At 35.3% G+C, this 20,804-nt stretch overlaps 1 protein-coding gene across 1 annotated transcript; it reads right to left on the reverse strand.

The window, feature by feature from the left end:
* Positions 1-526: 526 nt before the first annotated feature.
* Positions 527-19,074, reverse strand: LOC131061349 (replication factor C subunit 2). The gene is made up of 7 exons (XM_057994995.1): positions 18,782-19,074; positions 18,517-18,623; positions 18,295-18,396; positions 14,861-15,056; positions 1,225-1,353; positions 920-1,114; positions 527-823 (listed from the first exon to the last, which is right to left on the reverse strand). Exons 1-7 carry the CDS (start codon positions 18,938-18,940, stop codon positions 713-715), a joined length of 999 nt encoding a protein of 332 aa, XP_057850978.1. The 5' UTR covers positions 18,941-19,074; the 3' UTR covers positions 527-712.
* Positions 19,075-20,804: the final 1,730 nt, after the last annotated feature.

Below are 20,804 nucleotides of genomic sequence, written 5' to 3' on the forward strand. Positions count from 1 at the left end.
AGTGAAAGCCAATGGAATCCCAGCAACAACACCTTCCCACTCAGCTTCATTATTAGTTTGATGTCCTACAAAAAGACAGCTACCAAAGAAAAAACCATCATCCTCCACATGCAAAACCACTCATGCTCCAACACTCCCCAAATTATCCCTCAAAGCCCTTCAAAGTTTAGTTCAATAAAACCAGCCAGGGAGGATCAAAGCCTCCCAGTCAATTGAACCTCAAAATCTCAAAACACTTAACAAATTCTTTATTCTATCTGACTAATTGCCTCTTAACCCTTTAACGGACACAGCCTTCTATTATTAGTATTACCTTAGCTTCTAATACAAAAGTGTGTTTCTTTGTCACGACAGACATTGGGCAGCCGATTTGCACCATAGGCAGTAATTTTAGTGGACCCTCAAATTAATTGGCAATAAAATGAATGGGATCAGAGCCATGTCACCATCAACAAATTATATTCCCTAAAATCTTTTAAGCCTAAATAAGGCTTCTATGCTAAAATTGCTGTGAGATTCAAAAGTCTATTATAAAGCCAATAATTTAATATGCTGTGACAAACATTTAAAACTAGAACTTTTCAGCACATGCTTCTCGAAGATTTCTCTACACTTGTGTTATATTAGCACCTGTTCTGGGCAAAATAACATTCAAGTTTATCTTTACAATGACTACAGTGTACACAACTTCAAATTGCCAAACTGATTTTAGTTATGCAGCTTTAGCTGTATCCCTAACAATGGACAACTTTGCAAGAAGACCAGACAATTGGAGAAGTGAGCCGACTCCATCTGATATCCGCATATGTGCAAAGCCAGTTTCCTGCAAGCAATTACTAAACAGGGTCAATCAAACATGACATTAAATTATCATCGAAAGCAGTAATCACAAACAGCTACTTAGAGAACATACACATACCCTTATGAATTCCAGCTTCAAATACTCTGGCATGTCATAATTTTTAATAACTCGGAACAGTGTTGTGATGATGTCAGTAGCAGAATAACCAAGATCATAGAGACCCTTTAAACGACTACAGGCTTCATCAAATTTCCCTTCTAATATATTCTGGACCATGTTTTTGACATGTAAGGGATGAGGTTGGTCACATACCTACAATTTGGCATATAACAAGATCATGGAACAGCTAGACAGGAATAACAGAAAACATAAGAAGTCTAAGAAATGTAAAACACAAAAAGCAACTTTTTACAAATGATGACCTTAAACACATTCTCTTGGTTAACAAACTGAAAGCCACTGTAGGTGGCTTGCAAGTTGTTCAAGGCTTGTCTCATGTCTCCATCAGCAGTGAATATAATTGCTTCCAGTCCTTCGGGTACATAGGCTACCTTCGAATTACCGGCAATTGTGTTAGCATAATCAAGGAGATAACGTTAAAGTTAAGAACAGTACTGTGTCTTTAAAATAAAAACATGCAAGAAGCCAAGTAAATGAACTTTCTTTATATATAAATTCATAAATTAATAACAATTAAAATTAAGCAAAAGAGCGAGGCTGAACCAAATTCGCAACCTACGACTTTGAAGTTGCAATAACTTAGATCATACAAAGCCCCAAAACTTTAAGCTCTTACATCTGATCTTTCAAGATCTGATTCTATGTGGCATTATGTTATTTAAGTGTTTGAAAATATAAATTATAATACAAATCATTCAAAAAACTAGAAAAAGAATGTACATCATTCTTCATCAATCATCAAATGTATCAAGTAATTGATCAAAGGTGTCTCGCCATGTTTTTCACAGCAGGAATTACCCTTGATCAAAGAAAGTGTGCTAAGCAATATTACGGGGTTTGTCTGCTAAATTTTGTAGGGTACTGAACCAGTAACTTATCTGCACCCATTAACCTACCTGCAGCTCATACTGTAGCCACCAATTTGACAATATTGATTCTAATAAATGTCACTTTCTAATAAAAATAATTTCTAAAGTACTAAAATAGATTAAAAAGGAACAAGAAATATAAAATATAAATTATCCTCTATAATTATTTCATTTCCAATTAAATAATTATTTATTAAGGTTCTTCTCGTTAGTTTTATTATTATATATATTTTTAAATATGTATTGTACCTTACCAAACCCCTGTATTCACACAACCCTCTTCCAAAAGCAAAATAACTGGTACCCCATCACACCAGAAATGTACCTGCACCAAGAAACCCTGGTAATCTTGATGATAACTCACAAGTATCTGATATATATCATCCCATTGTCAAGCGTCTGATAAGGACTCTAAACTACTCTTCCAGCTGACAAGCTCCAATCTTTACCAAATGACACGTAAGTGACCTTTGCATTCATCTCAGTTGCATGGTGGTCTCAAGTCTCGTATGGTGCTTGTTCAAAGATGATCTAGAAACATGTTGCTTATTTGGTATTGGATATCCTGTCATTCTTGCGTATATAATTAAACCCTTCAAACTTGTAAAATGCTAATGAATCACAATTCTTGTAAAATTGTCTTGCAGACCACTGTTTCGAGCCTCCTTGGATAGAACATTAGTAATTAATAAATAATGATTTCTGAAAGAACTGCCAAAGGCATTAAGAGACTTTGATGGCACAATCAAAAGCTGGCTGCAAGTGATATTTTCAGTGTGCTGAAAAAATCCTTCTATGAGTTTATAACTTCCTTGTAGTTTGCTTCAATAGCCTTTTTCCACGAAAATCATTTTCTTTTGCAGCTACTTGATTGTCACCATTATCTTGACTCTGCTTCTTCCCATTTCCAATTGCCTAGTTAGCAAATAGTTTATTTTGTTACTAATGCACCCATCATCCTTTGTTTGTGCTTGATGGTTGCTTTATTTCCTTAAGTGTGAAGACAACCCTACATTTGTAAAGTTATTTCAATTTTAATTAAAGAACAAGTTATGAACTATGAATGCTATATATGGATATGAGGAATTATGTCAATGTCTAATAAATCTGATTTTATCTGCAGGTCTGAAGGAGAGAGATCATTTAATATTTTCTATGTCTTCTCCAAATGAATTCAATTGGCATATATATTATTTAGGTAACCGGTCAATTGGTGTATTGACCGGTCATGCCTTTTAGGCATGACCAATCAATGCACCCATTGATTGGTGCCTTTACAATTATACCATTAACACAATGCTGATTATCGGTTCAAAAACCCCCGATAGCATATTGTAATATCATAATATAATGACTGATTAATTTAATGAATCGGTTCATACAAACACCGATGATTCAAAGTGCACGATGAATATATTCCAACCGGTGCATTTGTTAACCAATGTTAATGCCAAATGAAGCGGTGTATTCATTAAACCCGATAACAAATATGCTCGATATAATTAAGCCCGATAACAGATGTGAATCGGTGCCAATGTTTATGCATCCGATAGCAAGTATGTATCGGCTAATCTAACCCGATAACTTATAGCATTTAATATAAGTCAGACATGAAGCATGTAGATAAATAACAGAACAAGGAAGGTTAGGAAGATCTTATCTTGCATAAGCTACCATGCATTAACAACATTTAGCAGGGAAAGCTCTACCAGCTATTTTTTCCTAATGGAAAACAGATATATTATAAATACAATTAACATTATAATTATTAATAGTACATAAATAAATATAAAATAATAATACAAGAAAACTTAATAAATTATATATAACTTGTAAAAGTATTGTAATTTCCAATTTGAAGAACAGGTTATATGCAGAATGGTGTATTTTAATTTTGATATTATGGCTATGACACTAATATTGCTATCTTTCTTTTACTACAGATTAGGAGAATGAACATGTATCGATTTCAATGTCATTTCCTTTGGTTTGAATGATGTATAAGTAGAAGGGTGACCACGATCAAGTGGCACCTTGATCGGACATGTCTTTTAGACATGTCCGACCAAGATGTCACTTGGTCATGACCCTTACTTATCTTTAACCGATCCATAACTAATCGGTGCTTCAAACATTAATGTATCGGTATAGTGATAACAGTGCTTATACCCGATAATGAATCATTTAATGCTTATGAACATACCCGATGATGAATCGGTATTATGAATCAGTTAATGCTTATGAACATACCCGATGGTGAATCGGTATCATGAATCAATTAATGCTTATGAACACATCCGATCATGAATCGGTATTTGTTAATTGTTTCAGATAAAACATATCTGATAATGAATCGGTATCAAAGCATATAATATAAAGTAAACAGTAACAATTACAGTTAGCATTATATGCTAACGGGTTAATACCCCGATAGCATATTAATGCCGATTCATATATGAATCGACATTAGTATGCTATCGGGTTAGTAGCCTGATAGCCCTTTAGATTGACGCTTAACATAGTTAAGTAGATCGTCAATCTAATCCATCATTATCCAATATCAATAGCATCATTATGATCAATGTTATAGTCTGATAAACATAAAGCATGAATAAGTAAACTAATAACAGAGTAGAGAGTTAGGAGAGTCTTATCTTGCAGAAGCTACTAATGCATTAACACTCCCTCTTAGCTTTTGGAAGATAGATAAAGTAACCTGCATCACATTTCTTTTCATAATGTCAGTCTCCAAGAATATATATCATCTATACATATGATATGAAGTATCATCAGGACATAGGATACAAATATAAGATTTTACTCTATGTATCACCCAATCATGTGATATAAAGAATTCATCATTTTATTATAACAAAATATCACCTAGACACGTGATATTAGTATTGCCTAAACACGCAATACTGAGGATAAACATATGAGGATGGTTAAATTCTCATCTTATCCATATTGTGATATGTGCACAAACATTTTATTCAAAAGTTTTATCACAACACCATGATGGCACATCCATGACATACCAGAGATCCAACATGATAACTAGTTTGAGAATCATAAGATCGTCACCTTAAGATGTCTGCATACAAGTGTTCATACTCTGAGAAATCGTCACCTCTTAGATATGAACACAGGGGGTAAAACCCATAATGTCTCAACATGACAAAAGAAGTTTACATTTTCAACATCTTATTTACAAAGAAAATTACCTTTCTATCATACCTAAACCTTTTCTGAAGTGATCAACCTTCACTCTGGAAAGTGGTTTGGTCAGAATATCTACAGTTTGATCTCCTGTACTAACATATTCTAATTTGATCACATTTTTGTCTACCATGTCTCGTACATAATGGTATGGGATCTCAATATGTTTGGATCTATCATGGAATACTGGATTCACTGAAAGTTTTATGCAACTTTGATTGTCGCAGTGGATGATTGTAGGTTTCGTCGGATCACCAAACAATCCCACAAGCAACTTTCTAAGCCACACCACTTCTCGAGCAGCCATGGAGGCTGCAATGTATTCGGCCTCGATGGAACTTTGCGCTACAGAAGACTGCTTTCTGCTGATCCAGGATATCATGGCTGATCCCAAACTGAAGCAGCACCCAGAGGTGCTTTTCCGATCAATCACACTTCTAGCCCAATCTGAATCTGAGAATCCGTGTAGATTAAGATCAATTTTCTTATATTTGAGACCAAGGTTTAAGGTGCCTTGTAGATATCTCATAATGTGTTTTACTGCTACCAGGTGTATCTCCTTTGGCTCACACATAAACTGACTCAAGGCATTTACTGCATAGCATATATCTGGTCTTGTATTTACCAGATTCATAAGAGACCCAATCATTTGCCTGTATAGAGTGGGGTCAGTAGAAGGTGATTCTGCTGCTGCTTCTTTGAGTTTATGAAGATTGGTCTCCATTGGAGAGGTCATAGGTCTGCAGTTAAGCATTCCAAATCTCTTCAGAATGTCTAATGTATACTTGCCTTGGTTTAGAACAATGTTATCAGGATTCTGCCATACTTCCAACCCTAGGAAATAATGAAGGAATCTCAAGTCCTTCATATCAAATTCTTTGGATAGCTCTTTCTTGCATTGATCTATAAGGTGATCTTCTCCAGAAATTAATAAGTCATCAACATATAAAATTATTATTAGCATATCACCTTTGTTCTGTTTGTAGTAGAGATTAGGATCTGCATCATTTTTAGAGAAGCCTAGTTTTGATAGATATGTGTCAATTCTTTCATACCAGACCCCGGGAGCCTGTTTGAGCCCATATAAAGCTTTCTTGAGTCTGCACACATGAGATTCTGCATGATGGATCTCAAACCCCTCAGGTTGCTCTAGGTATACTTCTTCAGATATCTCTCCATTAAGAAAAGTTGTCTTTACATCCATTTGATGTACCTTCTATCCCTTAGCTGCTGCAATGGCTAGTACAGCCCTAACTGAGGTATATCTGGCTACAGGAGCAAATGTTTCTTCATAGTCTATTCCTTCCTTTTGAGAGAATCCTCTGGCTACAAACCTTGCCTTATATTTTTCAATGCTGCCATTTGCTGCATGTTTGATCTTAAAAAGCCATTTAGAAGAAACAACAGACTTCTTAGTTGGCCTAGGAACAATTTCCCATACATCTTTTTTCATTATGGATTGATACTCTTCAGACATAGCATCTTTCCATACTTGATGTTTAAGGGCATCTGTCACATTGTCAAGTTCGTTTTTAGATAGATCATTCATAAGAGCAACATAGCTAATAAATTTATTAGGTCTTTTGCTTTCTCTGAAGGTTCCAGAAGGAGCAGCAAACCTCTAAGCTTCTTCTATTGTTTTGGTGGCCCATAGTGGTCTTTTCTTGAGATTTCTAGGTGAGTTTTCATTTTCATTTTCAGTTTCATCTAGATTCTCCCTCTGAAACTCAGGGGCAGGATTTTCATCTAAGTTAGAGGTGGGTACATAGATTTCAGGTTCTATGAAGTTCTGAGCTCTTTTGAAAGCTAGATCCTCTTCAAATATTACATCCCTATTTAGTTCAATATTTCTTTGACCAAGTACATAGATTCTGTAGGCTTTGGAGGTTTCACTATATCCTACAAGTAATCCTCTTTTTCCAAAAGGCCCTAGTTTTAGTCTCTTTTCTTTAGGTATATGGATATAGACAGGGCATCCAAATATCCTAAGGTGGCTAATATCAGACTTAATCTTAGTGAATACTTCTTCAGGAGTTTTGTCCTCAAGATGGGAGTGAGGGCACCTGTTCTGTATATATACAGCAGTGCTGAATGCTTCAGCCCAAAGATTTGTGTTAAGGTTTTGATCTAGGATCATGGCCTTCGCAACTTCAACTATGGTCCTATTTTTCCTTTCAGCTACCCCATTTTGTTGAGGGTTATAAGGTATAGTAAGCTCCCTCTTAACCCATTATCTCTACAAAATTCTTTAAATGAATCTAATGTGTATTCTCCCCCATTGTCGGTTCTTAGAGTTTTAACTTTGTTTCCTGAGTGGTTTTCAGTTAGTGATTTAAATTCTTTAAATCTAGAGAGGACCTCTTCTGATTCTTTACTTTTCAGAAAGTAGATCCAAGTCTTCCTAGAGTAGTCATCAGCAAATATTACATAATACAAGAATCCCCCTAAAGAGGATACGGACATAGGTCTGCATACATCAGAATGAACTAATTCTAGAATTTTGCTAGTTTTCCTAGTACTATTTTAGAATGCACTTTTAGTATTCTTACCTAGGACACATCCTTTGCATGCCCCTGAATGATCTTACTTTAACTTGGATAGACCTGTGACAAGGTTTCCCATCGAAGATAAAGCTCTAAAATTCAGATGACCTAATCTTTTATGCCAATCTTCATTTGCATTAGTGGCTTCATGGATTAGGGCTAGATTAGGTTCTATGCACAGTTCATACAGATAGCCCCGTCTCTGTCCAATGGTCTTTGCCTTCTTGATGGAGGAGTTCTTTGGCCAAGCTAAAACTTTGTTGTCCATGAATGTCACTCTATATCCGTTATCTTCTAGTGCCGATATAGAGACTAGATTTCTTTTGATGCCAGGGACATATAGTACTCCTTCAAGCTGCAGAGTTATGCCTGTCTTCAATTTGATGGTGCAGGTTCCTACTCCTCTGACTGGATTTCTTTTGATGCCAGGGACATATAGTACTCCTTCAAGCTGCAGAGTTATGCCTGTCTTCAATTTGATGGTGCAGGTTCCTACTCCTCTGACTGGATGTGTGGAGTCATCTCCAATGGTTACGTCCTCATCACTATCCTCTGTCATGGAATCAAGTACTTCTCTAAACCCAGTGATGTGCCTGGATGAACCACTGTCAATCACCCATGAGTTGATTTTGTTAGAAGTTTGACTTGTGAGTGTTGAATAGAATATGTATTTCCCGAAGTCATCTTCCCCTTTAGTCTTTCCTGCTTTAACAAATGTAGCATGTTTCTTTGTTCTTTCTGGGCATTTTGCAACGAAGTGTCCGAACTGATCACATCTGTAACATTGAATGTGAGATAAGTCCTTCATTGAAGTATTCTTGCCTTGACGACCTTTTCTCTTTCTAAACTGCCTTTTCTTGTTATGCTTGGCGGTGTTGGTGTTTAGAACTTGTAGGTCTTCATCTATATTCTTGTGTTTCATTCTGTTGACATGTATTTTGTACACTATCAAACACTGAATAAAATACCTAAAGGTACCTTATCCTCTCTTGAATAAAGCCTCTGATTGCTGAAGATATCGCGAAAAAGGATCAATCAGGATGACTTCAAGGTTCTTGTATGTAGGGTCTCTACGTGTGGATAAGCTCTCTGTGGTATGATGTGATTTGCTGGAATCACAAGGGGACTTACATTTGATGATTGAACTTCTGATTTGCTTTGAATATTGCTGGAACATAGGCTCTTACTAGCTTTGACTTGAAAAAAAGGAAAAAAGATGAGGGCGAAGAGAGGATCTAATCCTAATACTAAGAATGTAGGAGCAATGATTGATCTTTGATGAAACTCTAACTAGGTCTTGTTTTGACATCGCAGGACCATCTCCACAAGGCTAGTGCGATCTTCGAAGGGAAGCTTTATGATGTTCAAATCATCACTGCAGGCATAGACACCATCAGGTTGATGCATATCAATGAAGAAGCAACAATTGAAGTTAAGCTTAAGCTGAACGATTCCAGTTGACTACACAAGGCAAGTCTGCAATCAACAAACTACTAGTAGTATGGATATACAAATTTCACCATCAATCAAGCACATTTCTTCCACTCATCTAATAGCATGAAATCAAATATGAGAAGTATAAAGACCATGCAAATTGTCGAATTGACCCATAAATTTCACCATTTCTTCAATGAAGTTACAAGTCTTTTACAACAACATCTTGGCAACAATCTTTGCCTTCTCTCTCTACTCTACTCTAATCGCTATTCTAATCACCTTCTAACTACTTTCTATCTTCTAACTGCTTCAACTATTTACATACTATCTCTAATTTATTGCTAATTTCCTTTACAAAATGAAATGCCAGGGCTTATATAGTGCCCACAATACAATTCGATGGCTAAGATCAATTTTAGATCAATGGCCAAGATTCAATAATAAAAACCCTAATTAGGGTTTGTTACAACCATTACATAACATTTAATGCTTGACCAATGATAAAATTGTATTGCTTGGACACATGTCGTTTCTAGAAAATTCCACCAATGAATAGCCGAGGTAGGTACATCGGAGTTTGTGCCACCTTCCATGAGTTAGGTACATTGAATCTGGAAATGCTGAGGTGGACCACACTGACTGGAGAAGTGATGACTGGGATGCCACCTCATCTGACACTTGTAACTTGGTAGATATTCAACTTGATGTTGTTGAGAAGCTAGCTTTAATTAATTCATCTCGAACTATCTGCTTCTTCAACGAACCCTTGTTCTAACTTCTTGTGTCCTTGATGTGCAGGATGATTGATGTACCTCGCCTTGGAATACTGGATTGGAAGAGGTCGCCCTTATCTTGATGATGCTGGATCAAAGAAGGCCGTCCTTGTCGATGCTAGGCTGGAGGAGGTCGTCCTTGTCCTTGCTTAATCGTCCTTGATCCGGCTTGATTTTCCTTGAGGAGAGTCTTCCGACTTGTAGATCTTTCGACCTTGGGAGTCGCCATCTTGACACCTACACAACATTTCACAATTAGTAATATATCTTGAAATCTAAAAATTAAACTTTAAAAGGAAGATTCAAGATTCTAATTTTTAGGAAACCTCATGATAAATCTTGAGTTGTCATTTCCTAATTTAGGATTTTCAAAGCAAAATTTAAATCTTCAAAAAAATGGTGCCAAGGTGATTACGCCATACCTCCACTTGGGAATTAACTCTAAAAAATAGATGAATTTTGGCTAGGCAAAGTGTAGATCAAAGCTCTCCCTTGGATAAAATGCACCTCCTTTAGCTTGGAAAAGAACTCCACCTTCCTCTTCAAAAGTCTGGAAATTCGCCTTCAAATACCTTCAAAACATCTGGAATTTATCCTCCAATCTAGCAAGAAATACGCCTCTCCAATAGCCTTCAAGATGAATTTCGCCTTCCTTAATCTCCACACTTGGTAGAAATTCGCTCCACACAAGCTCTTCCAAATCGCACTTGAAATGATTAGTGAATGATGGATTAAAATCGCTCAACACACCTCTCTTATATAGGCGCTCCCCATTTCATTTCCCATGGGCCGACTTGGTGAAATAGGCCTCAAAATAGATAAAATTAATAAAAAGAAAGAGGCCGACTTTTGTATAAATATAAAAATAAAACCCAAGCGTTCTCCCTCTTATTTAATTAAATTAATAATTAATTAATTAAATGCCTTCGTAATTAATGATTTTTAAAAGGCTAAATTAATCAATTAAATGCCTTGTGCGCACCCATTAAATGCCAATTTTAATTAAAAATATCAAGGTTCATCGAAATTTAGCATTTAATGCAATTTGAAAATGATGTTGGCGCCTAGACATGGAAAGAATAATGAATATTAACCTCATCGCTCTAGTCCCTGGCAGAGGGACAGGAGCGCTTTAGCATTTTGTTCTTGAATTTCTTGCCTTTTACGTTCAAAGTCACTTCCCTTACGTCCAAATTGGCATTTTAATTGGGAACCTTGAGCTTGATCTTATTCAATCTTTCGAATGAATGTCTCTTAGACCATTTTCGCCCTAGTCCCTTGGTGAGGGACAAGAGCGAACTTTGCTTTTCTCCTTGATCCTTGATCATTTTAATTGCCAACTTACGTCACAAGGCAAGAAATAACTTCATCCATTCATTCTACGCATACTTAACTTGTCCCTTGCAAGGCAAATTTGATATTTGAGTGATTTTCGCCCTGGTCCCTTAGTGACGGACAGGAGCGAACTTTGTATTTTTAGCTCAAAATTGTCAACTTTTAATATTAACTCCTTGTTCATCACCTTTCTAATGACATTTCGGACCTTGCATGACTTCGCCTTGATATGGTTTTTTGAAGGAAATGATTGTTTCAATGAATATCGCCCTGGTCCTTGTCTGAAGGACAGGAGCGAACTTTTGCTCCTTGTGCTAATCCTTTTTACTTTTCACTTCAAATTTCCTTCGCTGAGGAAAATATCATCTCTTTACACGCCATGAATAAAAGTTCGAGTCCAAACAAGGTCTAAAAATGTGTATATGAATAAAATCGCTCTAGTCCCTTGGTGAGGGACAAGAGCGAATTTACCTTTCTAGACAAATACTCCATCATTTCATCGTCCTTAATCAAGTCTGGATGCCCTATCACGTTCATTTTGTCCTCCATCATGCCTTTGATGTCTCAATTTGTCCAAACAAGGTCAGGAATGACTCCACTAAGATTTTTCGCTCTGGACCCTTGGTGAGGGACATGAGCGATTCGCCTTGGACCCTTGGAGAGGGACAGGAGCGTTTTTCGCTCTGGATCCTCAGTGAAGGTCAGGAGCGAAATTTGACTTTTCGAACTCTCTATCAGGACAATTTTAATGGAATATAACATTTAAATATAAGAAAGAAGGAAATGTCACTTATACTTTAAGTTATATTCCATATATACTTTCAGGATGTTTGAGAGTGGTTTCAGACCTCCAGGAGTTATATTGCAAAATCTAGTTATATGAGGTTTTTCAGTTTCCAGACTTAGTCAAATTCAGGATCAGGACATTCCAGACTTAGCCAAATTTCAGGATTAGGACTTTCAAACTTAGCCAAATTTCAGGATCAAGACTTTCAAACTTAGCCCAAATTTCAGAATCAAGACATCACTCAAGCCGGACTTGCTTATCCATGTGATCACCTGGGCGACACTCAAAATGCAAAGGCTAGCTAACAAAACCCTAAAAGACCAAAAAAAACAAACCCCAAAAAGCAAAAAAGCAAGGGTCCCCATTTGCAATGGGGCGATGTGTGAAAACGTCACAACACATTCCCATCTTGTTCAATCTTGATGCTTCTTGGAGACAGTCATCCCTTAATCTTTCAAACTTGGGATATTTGGACCTTGCACTAATGCCTTGGACGAATGTGCTCCATCCACTAGGCAACCCATCTAAAGCAATGAGTGTTAACTCTTTGCTTTGAATCTCACAGTCCAGAGTTGCAAGTTCATCTTTTAGAACTGATATCCGCATAAAGTAGGCGTTGACTGTCTCCCCTTTGTTCATAGTGATGTGATTTATTTCTCGTTTTAATGTTAGAGTTCGACTTGCATTCGATATCTCAAATGTGCTTTCAAGAGCTTTGAACATTTTATAAGTTGTTTGATGTTTTCTTATGATGGGCATTATGTTGTTTCTTACCCCATCAACTATTATTTTTATTGCCTTTTCATTTCCCTCAATCCATGCTGATTTGTCAGGTTCATTTTCGGGTTGAACATTTTTGGTTTGAACAAATGAATCCACTTTGTTCTCCTTTAAGATCATTTGAATTCTGAATTTCCAGGCTGAAAAATCATTGCCACCTCCGAGTCTGTCTTCGAATCTAATAGCACTGGCCACTTGAAGAAATGTGATGTAGTAGATAAACTTGTTCTTAAATTTGTTTCACGAAATTAAATAGCCTCAAGTTCGGTCAACTTGGCTCTGATACCATGTAAAAGTATTGTAATTTCCAATTTGAAGAATAGGTTATATGCAGAATGGTGTATTTTAATTTTGATATTATGGCTATGACACTAATACTGCTATCTTTCTTTTACTACAGGTTAGGAGAATGAACATGTATTGATTTCAATGTCATTTCCTTTGGTTTGAATGATGTATAAGTAGAAGGGTGACCACGATCAAGTGGCACCTTGATCGGACATGTCTTTTAGACATGTCCGACCAAGATGTCACTTGGTCGTGACCCTTACTTATCTTTAACCGATCCATAACTAATCGGTGCTTCAAACATTAATGTATCGGTATAGTGATAACAGTGCTTATACCCGATAATGAATCGTTTAATGCTTATGAACAAACCCGATGATGAATCGGTATTATGAATCAGTTAATGCTTATGAACATACCCGATGGTGAATCGGTATCATGAATCAGTTAATGCTTATGAACATACCCGATGGTGAATCGATATCATGAATCGATTAATGCTTATGAACACATCCGATCATGAATCGGTATTTGTTAATTGTTTCAGATAAAACATATCCGATAATGAATCGGTATCAAAGCATATAATATAAAGTAAAGAGTAACAATTACGGTTAGCATTATATGCTATCGGGTTAATACCCCGATAGCATATTAATGTCGATTCATATATGAATCGACATTAGTATGCTATTGGGTTAGTAGCCCGATAGCCCTTTAGATTGACGCTTAACATAGTTAAGTAGATCGTCAATCTAATCCATCATTATCCAATATCAATAGCATCATTATGATCAATGTTATAGTCTGATAAACATAAAGCATGAATAAGTAAACTAATAACAAAGTAGAGAGTTAGGAGAGTCTTATCTTGCAGAAGCTACTAATGCATTAACATAACTAACCTGTAAAGACTTACAATACAATAAATAAAACATAAATATATACTATATAGAAATCAAGCACAAAATCCTATGAAATCAATTGATTTGAGTGAATTATTGTCAAATGCAAAGCAAAAGTGCCTTCATTGAAAGAATGCCTTGTTGAGGGTGTTCATTCAAAGAGATTCTATAATGTAAAATGAGATAGATTGAAGTTTAGAAAACTTTGTCCAATCACAAGGCACCATTGCATTGTAGTTGCAGCTCTAGTATGGCTCTGCGCTCAGCTATAGTTGGTGTTGATTCCCCTCACTTCAAGTCACTAAACTTCAAGATCAGGTCATGGGTTAAAAGGAGAAAATGTATTTTAGGTTTTCTTTGCTATTAAAAATATGGATTTTTTAAAAATTAGTCCACCTACCCTTCAAGTTCCTTGGGAATCACCTAGGGCACTACCCAAGAAACCTAGGTATGCTATGAGTATGCATACAGCCTACCTAATCCATCCAAGCCATGCCCATAGTGGACCCATGTGGGACCCCAACCCATTTAGGAAGAGTATGAGGGCCTTTGCAGTGAACCCAACAACATAGCGAAAAAGGGTAGAACATCGCCCATGTTGACAATACATTCTAGTTTATCATAGGTACATAACAGATCCCTTCTCATTGTTAACATAAGTTTTGAAAGGTACATCCACAGTCCACATGGAATGGCTGTGTTTGAATACAAATCATGTGCATGAAAAAAATATTCCATTTTAAATGTCCTTTGGATATTTCCAATGTAATTTTATCTACATATATAAAATGATTACTTATATGTATATCTAAACCAAACTGTCTATTTGTAGATCATACAACCCTTAAAACTATTTTACTTGGCTTGTGTAATAGTTGACTTCCAGTTTCCTTTGGTTTTATTTAACAGAGTAAAATAAGTAGATGGTTAAAAAATGAAAACCTTTTCAGCTTCCACCACAAGCATAAGACGGTGCAGGATCTCTTGGTCTGATAACTTTGAGTATCGGATTATAGCACATCTGCTCTGTATGGGCTCAATTATTTTGGCTGACGTATTGCATGCAAGAGCAAATCTTGTTGAATTTGAGAAGATTTCCATGGTGCGTCTAAGAGCTTGTTGTGCTCCAGATGTCATGCTGCATTCATAGAGATATAATGAGTATCAAGCTGTACATAGTACAAAGTATAGTAATGAGTATCTTGCACTTCTAATATCATTTTGAAAGTAGACAGCCATCACTCAAATAGTGATATATAAGAAACAAGGCCAACATGATACACCCTCCAAAAGTAATAATTGTCCTATGGTGATTCAATGAAAGCTATATTAGTAGTCAATGATCGCATTTTTGTAACAAAATTAAAGTTCTGAAACCCTTACGACTATAACTATAACAATAGAGCATCTAAAAGAATTAGAATACAAATAGAACAAATTTCCCATAGCAAATCCATGAAAAAAACTCCACTAGTGGTCTCAAATCAAGTGGAAAAGCTTATCTTGACAAAAATTGTGTCAAAATAACGTTAAGACAATAGCATTAAAGAATCTTAAACCCAAACTGGAATAATTGTTAGAGGCCACTCCACAAAAAGTCTATTATAGACCCCTGATTATTATTCGCCAAAGAATGTTTTAAAAAAACGGGCAGCTCAAAAGCCATACATAGTATTATAGCCTTCAAATATTTGTATGTTAACATTATGAAAAACTTAGTATAATCAATGATCACTATGTGGCAAAACCAACAATCCAAAACCCCCATAACCAAAAGTTATATGCAACTACAAAATCTAGTGTCATGGCCCATGGAAGCCAAAACTGATATAAGGCTAAGACATCTCAAAATGGTACATTCGTCTGGTAGATATGGGTCCTATGCATGCTCCACAGATTCCATATCGGTTTTGGTTTAGATGACTGATACCTATACATGTGTAGCCTAAATATGAAATTTGAATATACTAAATCCATGTAAGAGGATGCTCTACCCAACATTTTTCAAATTTAAGACTAGCCTTACTAGTGATTCAAGCTACTCCACATCTTTATTGCCCTAAAATTATGCTTTAAAGTCAACAAGAATTTGTCCAACTAGATTTGTTCTAGGTAACATTGGAGTGTTTTCCCCAGTGAGAACCCTATTCTCAAGATTTGGTAGGCATGCTCCCCTTAATTATGTGGTTGTGGACTCAATTACAAGTAATGTGTGTGTGTACCATGGATTCAAGTACCCTCTTCGGTGTTCAAAAGTGTGTTCTGGAAAGAAAAATCCTCTTCAGTCACCAAAAGGAATTTAACTAATAAAGAAAAAATATTGTGGGATTAAGTACCTTCTCCAGTGATCAAAAGAGTTTACTGCAGAATAAATAAGATTACGATTATTTACTAAAAATTATGTTTACAAGTCATGTCTGGACATTACAAATCTATAAAGGTAACCTTTTGGTACTTGAGAGGGGTACAGTAGAATCAGAGAGGAGACCCAAATGAGATACTGGCGAGGGTAAAGACACACACTTATGTGGGAGCAAACCCAGCATTGAGTATATATTATATTGTTAACTTTTACGTGCATTTGTATATGATTTTAATTATAAATATTAACTGTAAGTCCTTGTAAACGTAGTTTATGTGAATTTGTTGACATTGCATATTAAAAGATGTTTGTTTATTAGCAGCAAAATAGATTTATGGAAATGAGGTAAACAAAAATAGAAGTGCTGATTGAAAAAATTGTAACTGGGGAAGAAATTGCAGGTGAATTTCAACTGAAACTCAATAAAGGCGAAAAAATTGGTGAGCTATGGAGTCATATACAATCTGGTCATGAAAATTTAAACATTGAGAAACTTGAAGAAGCATCCATCCAAGCATAGTTTTTGCTGACTACTAGCATAAGATAGCAACCAATATTAAGACTGCAATACAATCTATAAATGAAACCAGGATCTCTTTTGTTTCTGTAATTATAAAGACAATCTTCATGATAACCTCAATTAATCAAAAAGATGTAGCAATGTAAACAAGGAAGACCCAAAATGCCAAATGAAAATACATGAAACAAAGAATCTTTTGAAAGAATGAGAGAAAATCTCCCTAGCACCAAGTCTTTACAAGAGGCTACTAGGCTTCTTATGCCAGTTACACCACTTATCAGCTTCCATTTTGACTTCACATTGCAAGTCTAAAGATTTGCAATGGGATATACTGGAAACGTCATCATGTTTCTCACTTTGCTAATTAACTCCATCAGCTTGAATTCCCAAATTAATTTTTGTATCAGCAAAGAGAAAAGCAACAAATTCTAGAGAAAAATGTTCAATTTGTCAGTGATCTACTTTAGGCAACAAAGTGCAGGTTATTATATCAGACTGGAGACTCTGGCTGGCCAGATGATGTTAATACTGCTTTCCAAGGGTCAAGAAGTGCCAGAAATGAGACAAAATGACAGATTTAAATTTATGGTGCACTGAATGCATTTATGGAGATCATGCACTTGATGTATTTGATTTACTAAGATGAATGCAGCTGTAGCTTTGCCTACTACATTAGCTTTTCTCAAGCAAAACTATGAAAAACGATCAAGGTACGACTGACTATATATTAATAAATACTGGGGTGATGTTTACTCGAACAATTTTATGAGAGTAACAAGACAATATGCGTAGCATGGACAGGATTATCAGAAAGAACAAGTTGCTTATTTTTTATTCAGAACCAAGCTCTTCCGAATCCTCTCAAGGTAAAAATTCATTCACCAAACAGCTGCACCCGCTTGAATTGTTCTTCCTAACTAATTTCAAAAAGGATATATGTAAATTGAAAGACTATAAATTAATTTCTAAACATTATGTCCTAGAAATCTTAAAAAAGGAATGTGTTGCCAGAGGCTGAAAAGGGGACCCACAGATTGATTGCCAGGCCAAAGAAGGACCCGTCATTGGACCCTGGGAATAGTTGGATACTCGGAGTGTAGGTGGATTGGCAAGGTTTAGTTTATTCCTGGATATGATTGAAATTGAGAGGTAAAGATTCGAGAAATATTTAAGGTAAATGGAAAAAGAAATCCATCTGGTTCCGCAGTGATATTAAACGAAAACTAACTTTTACATTCATGTACGCATGTGAGGTGATTTATTTCCTGCATATGTACATATAACCTGTGAGCTTTTTCCTGTGGATAGAGGAGAGCTTTTTTTCCAGGGGCACGGAGGTTTAAATTCAGACAGGAAGCTTGCCTACCAGGTTTTGAACCCTACTCCTTCCCTAGGGTAATCATTCCACATTACCACTCAACCAAACCCACTAATTTTGCATCAAATTTAAAATTAATTTGATTTTCTTTTTCTAAAGCTATTTGTATTTCTTACCTGTCTGCCTCATCCAGAATTATAATTTTGTGCCTTCCTGGAGGAAGCGTCACTTTCTTCTGGGCAAACATTTTTATTTTGTTTCTCACAACATCAATACCCCTGGAAAAATCATCAACACCAGCAAACACATTTTTCAAACTTCGCATATAGAATAAAAATAATTAAATCAATAAAACAAGCAAAAAACCTATAAATCATAAAATTCATCAACATAAGCACCTGTCATCAGAAGCGTTGAGTTCAATAACTCCCTCTTTGTAACTGCTTCCCAGCAGTTCGTGTGCCAAAGCAAGTATACTCGTCGTTTTGCCTGTTCCAGGGGGACCCTGCTCAACACGCAAAAACCTAATATACTCTTTAATTTGTTTTTTATAAACTGTCAAAGCTAAAAAAACCCAATATTTCACTGCTGCTGAGACCCATTTCTATTACTCAGATCAGAAAAGGAAGCATGCAAAGGTGTGCGAATAAGAAAATAGCTTACCGCTAAGATAAGATTAGGCATATTGCCTTCCCTGGCAATAACTTGAAGCCTGGAAATAGCATCCCCATTGCCCACAACTTCTTCAACCTTTGTAGGCCTATATTTTTCTACCCATGGCAGATCATAGTTACCTGTCAATGATGATGATGATCCCGCCATTTTTATTAATCGGAAAAAAGAATTGATACCAGTAATTTGGGATGCTGATATGGCAGTATAACAAATCTGTCGATAGCCAAACCCGGTTCTCAATACTTTTTAGGGGAGAAAAAAATGGAGGGAAGGTTAAGTAAACTTCAAAACCATAAGATAGTGTGATACAGTATTATTAAAAAAATTAAATTAAATAATATAAATCAAGTTATAATTTGTTTTTGTTTTTTAATTGTAGATTATCAAAGTCATTCAAATGTTGAATCTGGTCTGAAGTTCTGGAGGTTCAAAATTTGGTAGATGGTTTTTAATCACATATCATTATTTTATCAATTGTGTTGATCAATTAAACTACAATCTTTTGGCTAAAATTTGATTTCAATAAATTAAGACAAACAAAAGTAGCATAGATATTTTAAAGACATTTATGTAAAAAATATGAGAAATATAATATAAATTTATTTATTTTACTTTGAAATTAATGTTTTATTTTGTGTCTTTTCATTTTATTTTAGAAAAAAATTTGTATTTGTATCTATTTTTTAATATTTATATTTTAGATATTTATTATTATTTAAATAATTCATTAGAAAAATATTATAAAATAATATTTTATAAAGAATTGGGTTGTCCCCGTATCACAGCGGTTGTAGTTTGCGTACCTTCGGGTGGAGGTCTCGAGGTTGAAACCCCCAAGCCTCACGTCGTGTTGTCCAAGTTGAGCGGTACAGTGAGGTGGAGGTTTATCTCGCCCCCCGCTGATTGTGAATGTTCGTAGATCCCCCATCTCGGAAAAACATCTGCTCCGCCTCGCTAGTGCCGACAAACCAATCTAGTAGCACGTACCAAGTTTGATGTCGGCTCTCACTGTCAACGGCTCGATCGATGGTTTGTCTATGTTAGTTGGCCAATGGAAATGACGGTTGGTGCTCTCAAGCTGTACAGGTGCTTCACAAGGATGTCTTGGCTCATGACATGGAGATGAGGTTCTCCCATGTGATCTCACTGGTTCATAGCTCCAGTCAAAAGCACTTGCCCATATATATATATATATATATATATATATATATATATATATATATATATATATATATATATATATATATATATAATTTTTTCTTCTATTTATTTGTGTAAATGTCTAGTGATAATTTTAATTATGAAGTAGTAGATTAATCTTTATTTTTTAATTATTATAGTACTAAATTTAAATTTCATATAAAATATTGGCTTGTTTTATTATTCGAGATAATTGTTAAATATAACTTATTTCTAATACTAACAAATAAATTATAAGGGTCTACATTTCATTTAATGTAATAAAAAATAATGCTTAATTTTCTCACATTCTCTTGAGTTTTATTTTTAGACTTTCTTCGAACATTTTGAAAAGGAAAAGAATAACAAATTTAATGTTTGTGACATTATTGTAGAGAACAATTTATACAAAATTGTAGAAAGAATATTTTCAAATATTTGATCAAATATGGAGAAGTGAATAATGTGGATGAGAGTATATCTTTGTTTTATTGTGTTGGTTATTATAGAAATATAATGTTTATTATTAAATATTAATATTTTAATACATAAATCATTGTCAAATTTAAGATAAAAGATAAGATTTTTTGTTAAAAATAACTTTTAGCATGATCTTTGACTATAAATTTGAGCATATGTAGTATTGGCATTCATTACTTACAAAAGAGACTTGCTTGATGAAGGGAAGAAAGGTGTGAAATATGCTTCTTACTTTAATATATGCAAGGAGGTATGTGCAAAAAATGAATTAATTATACAATTACAATAAAATAAACATAAAATCAATATACTATAATAGAGTGATTACAAGGAGAAAATCCTTTCAAATGAA

Source organism: Cryptomeria japonica, chromosome 11 (genome assembly GCF_030272615.1).
Source record: "Cryptomeria japonica chromosome 11, Sugi_1.0, whole genome shotgun sequence".
NCBI classification, from domain to species: Eukaryota; Viridiplantae; Streptophyta; class Pinopsida; order Cupressales; family Cupressaceae; genus Cryptomeria; species Cryptomeria japonica.

Excerpts from the sequence above, each read along its gene's own strand:
- LOC131061349 (XM_057994995.1), bottom strand. The coding sequence starts at position 18,940 with ATGGCGGGATCATCATCATCATTGACAGGTAACTATGATCTGCCATGG. Across the intron at positions 1,115-1,224 it reads ACCAAGAGAATGTGTTTAAG|GTATGTGACCAACCTCATCC; the intron begins GTCATCATTTGT and ends GCCAAATTGTAG. Across the intron at positions 824-919 it reads TGAAGCTGGAATTCATAAGG|GAAACTGGCTTTGCACATAT; the intron begins GTATGTGTATGT and ends AATTGCTTGCAG.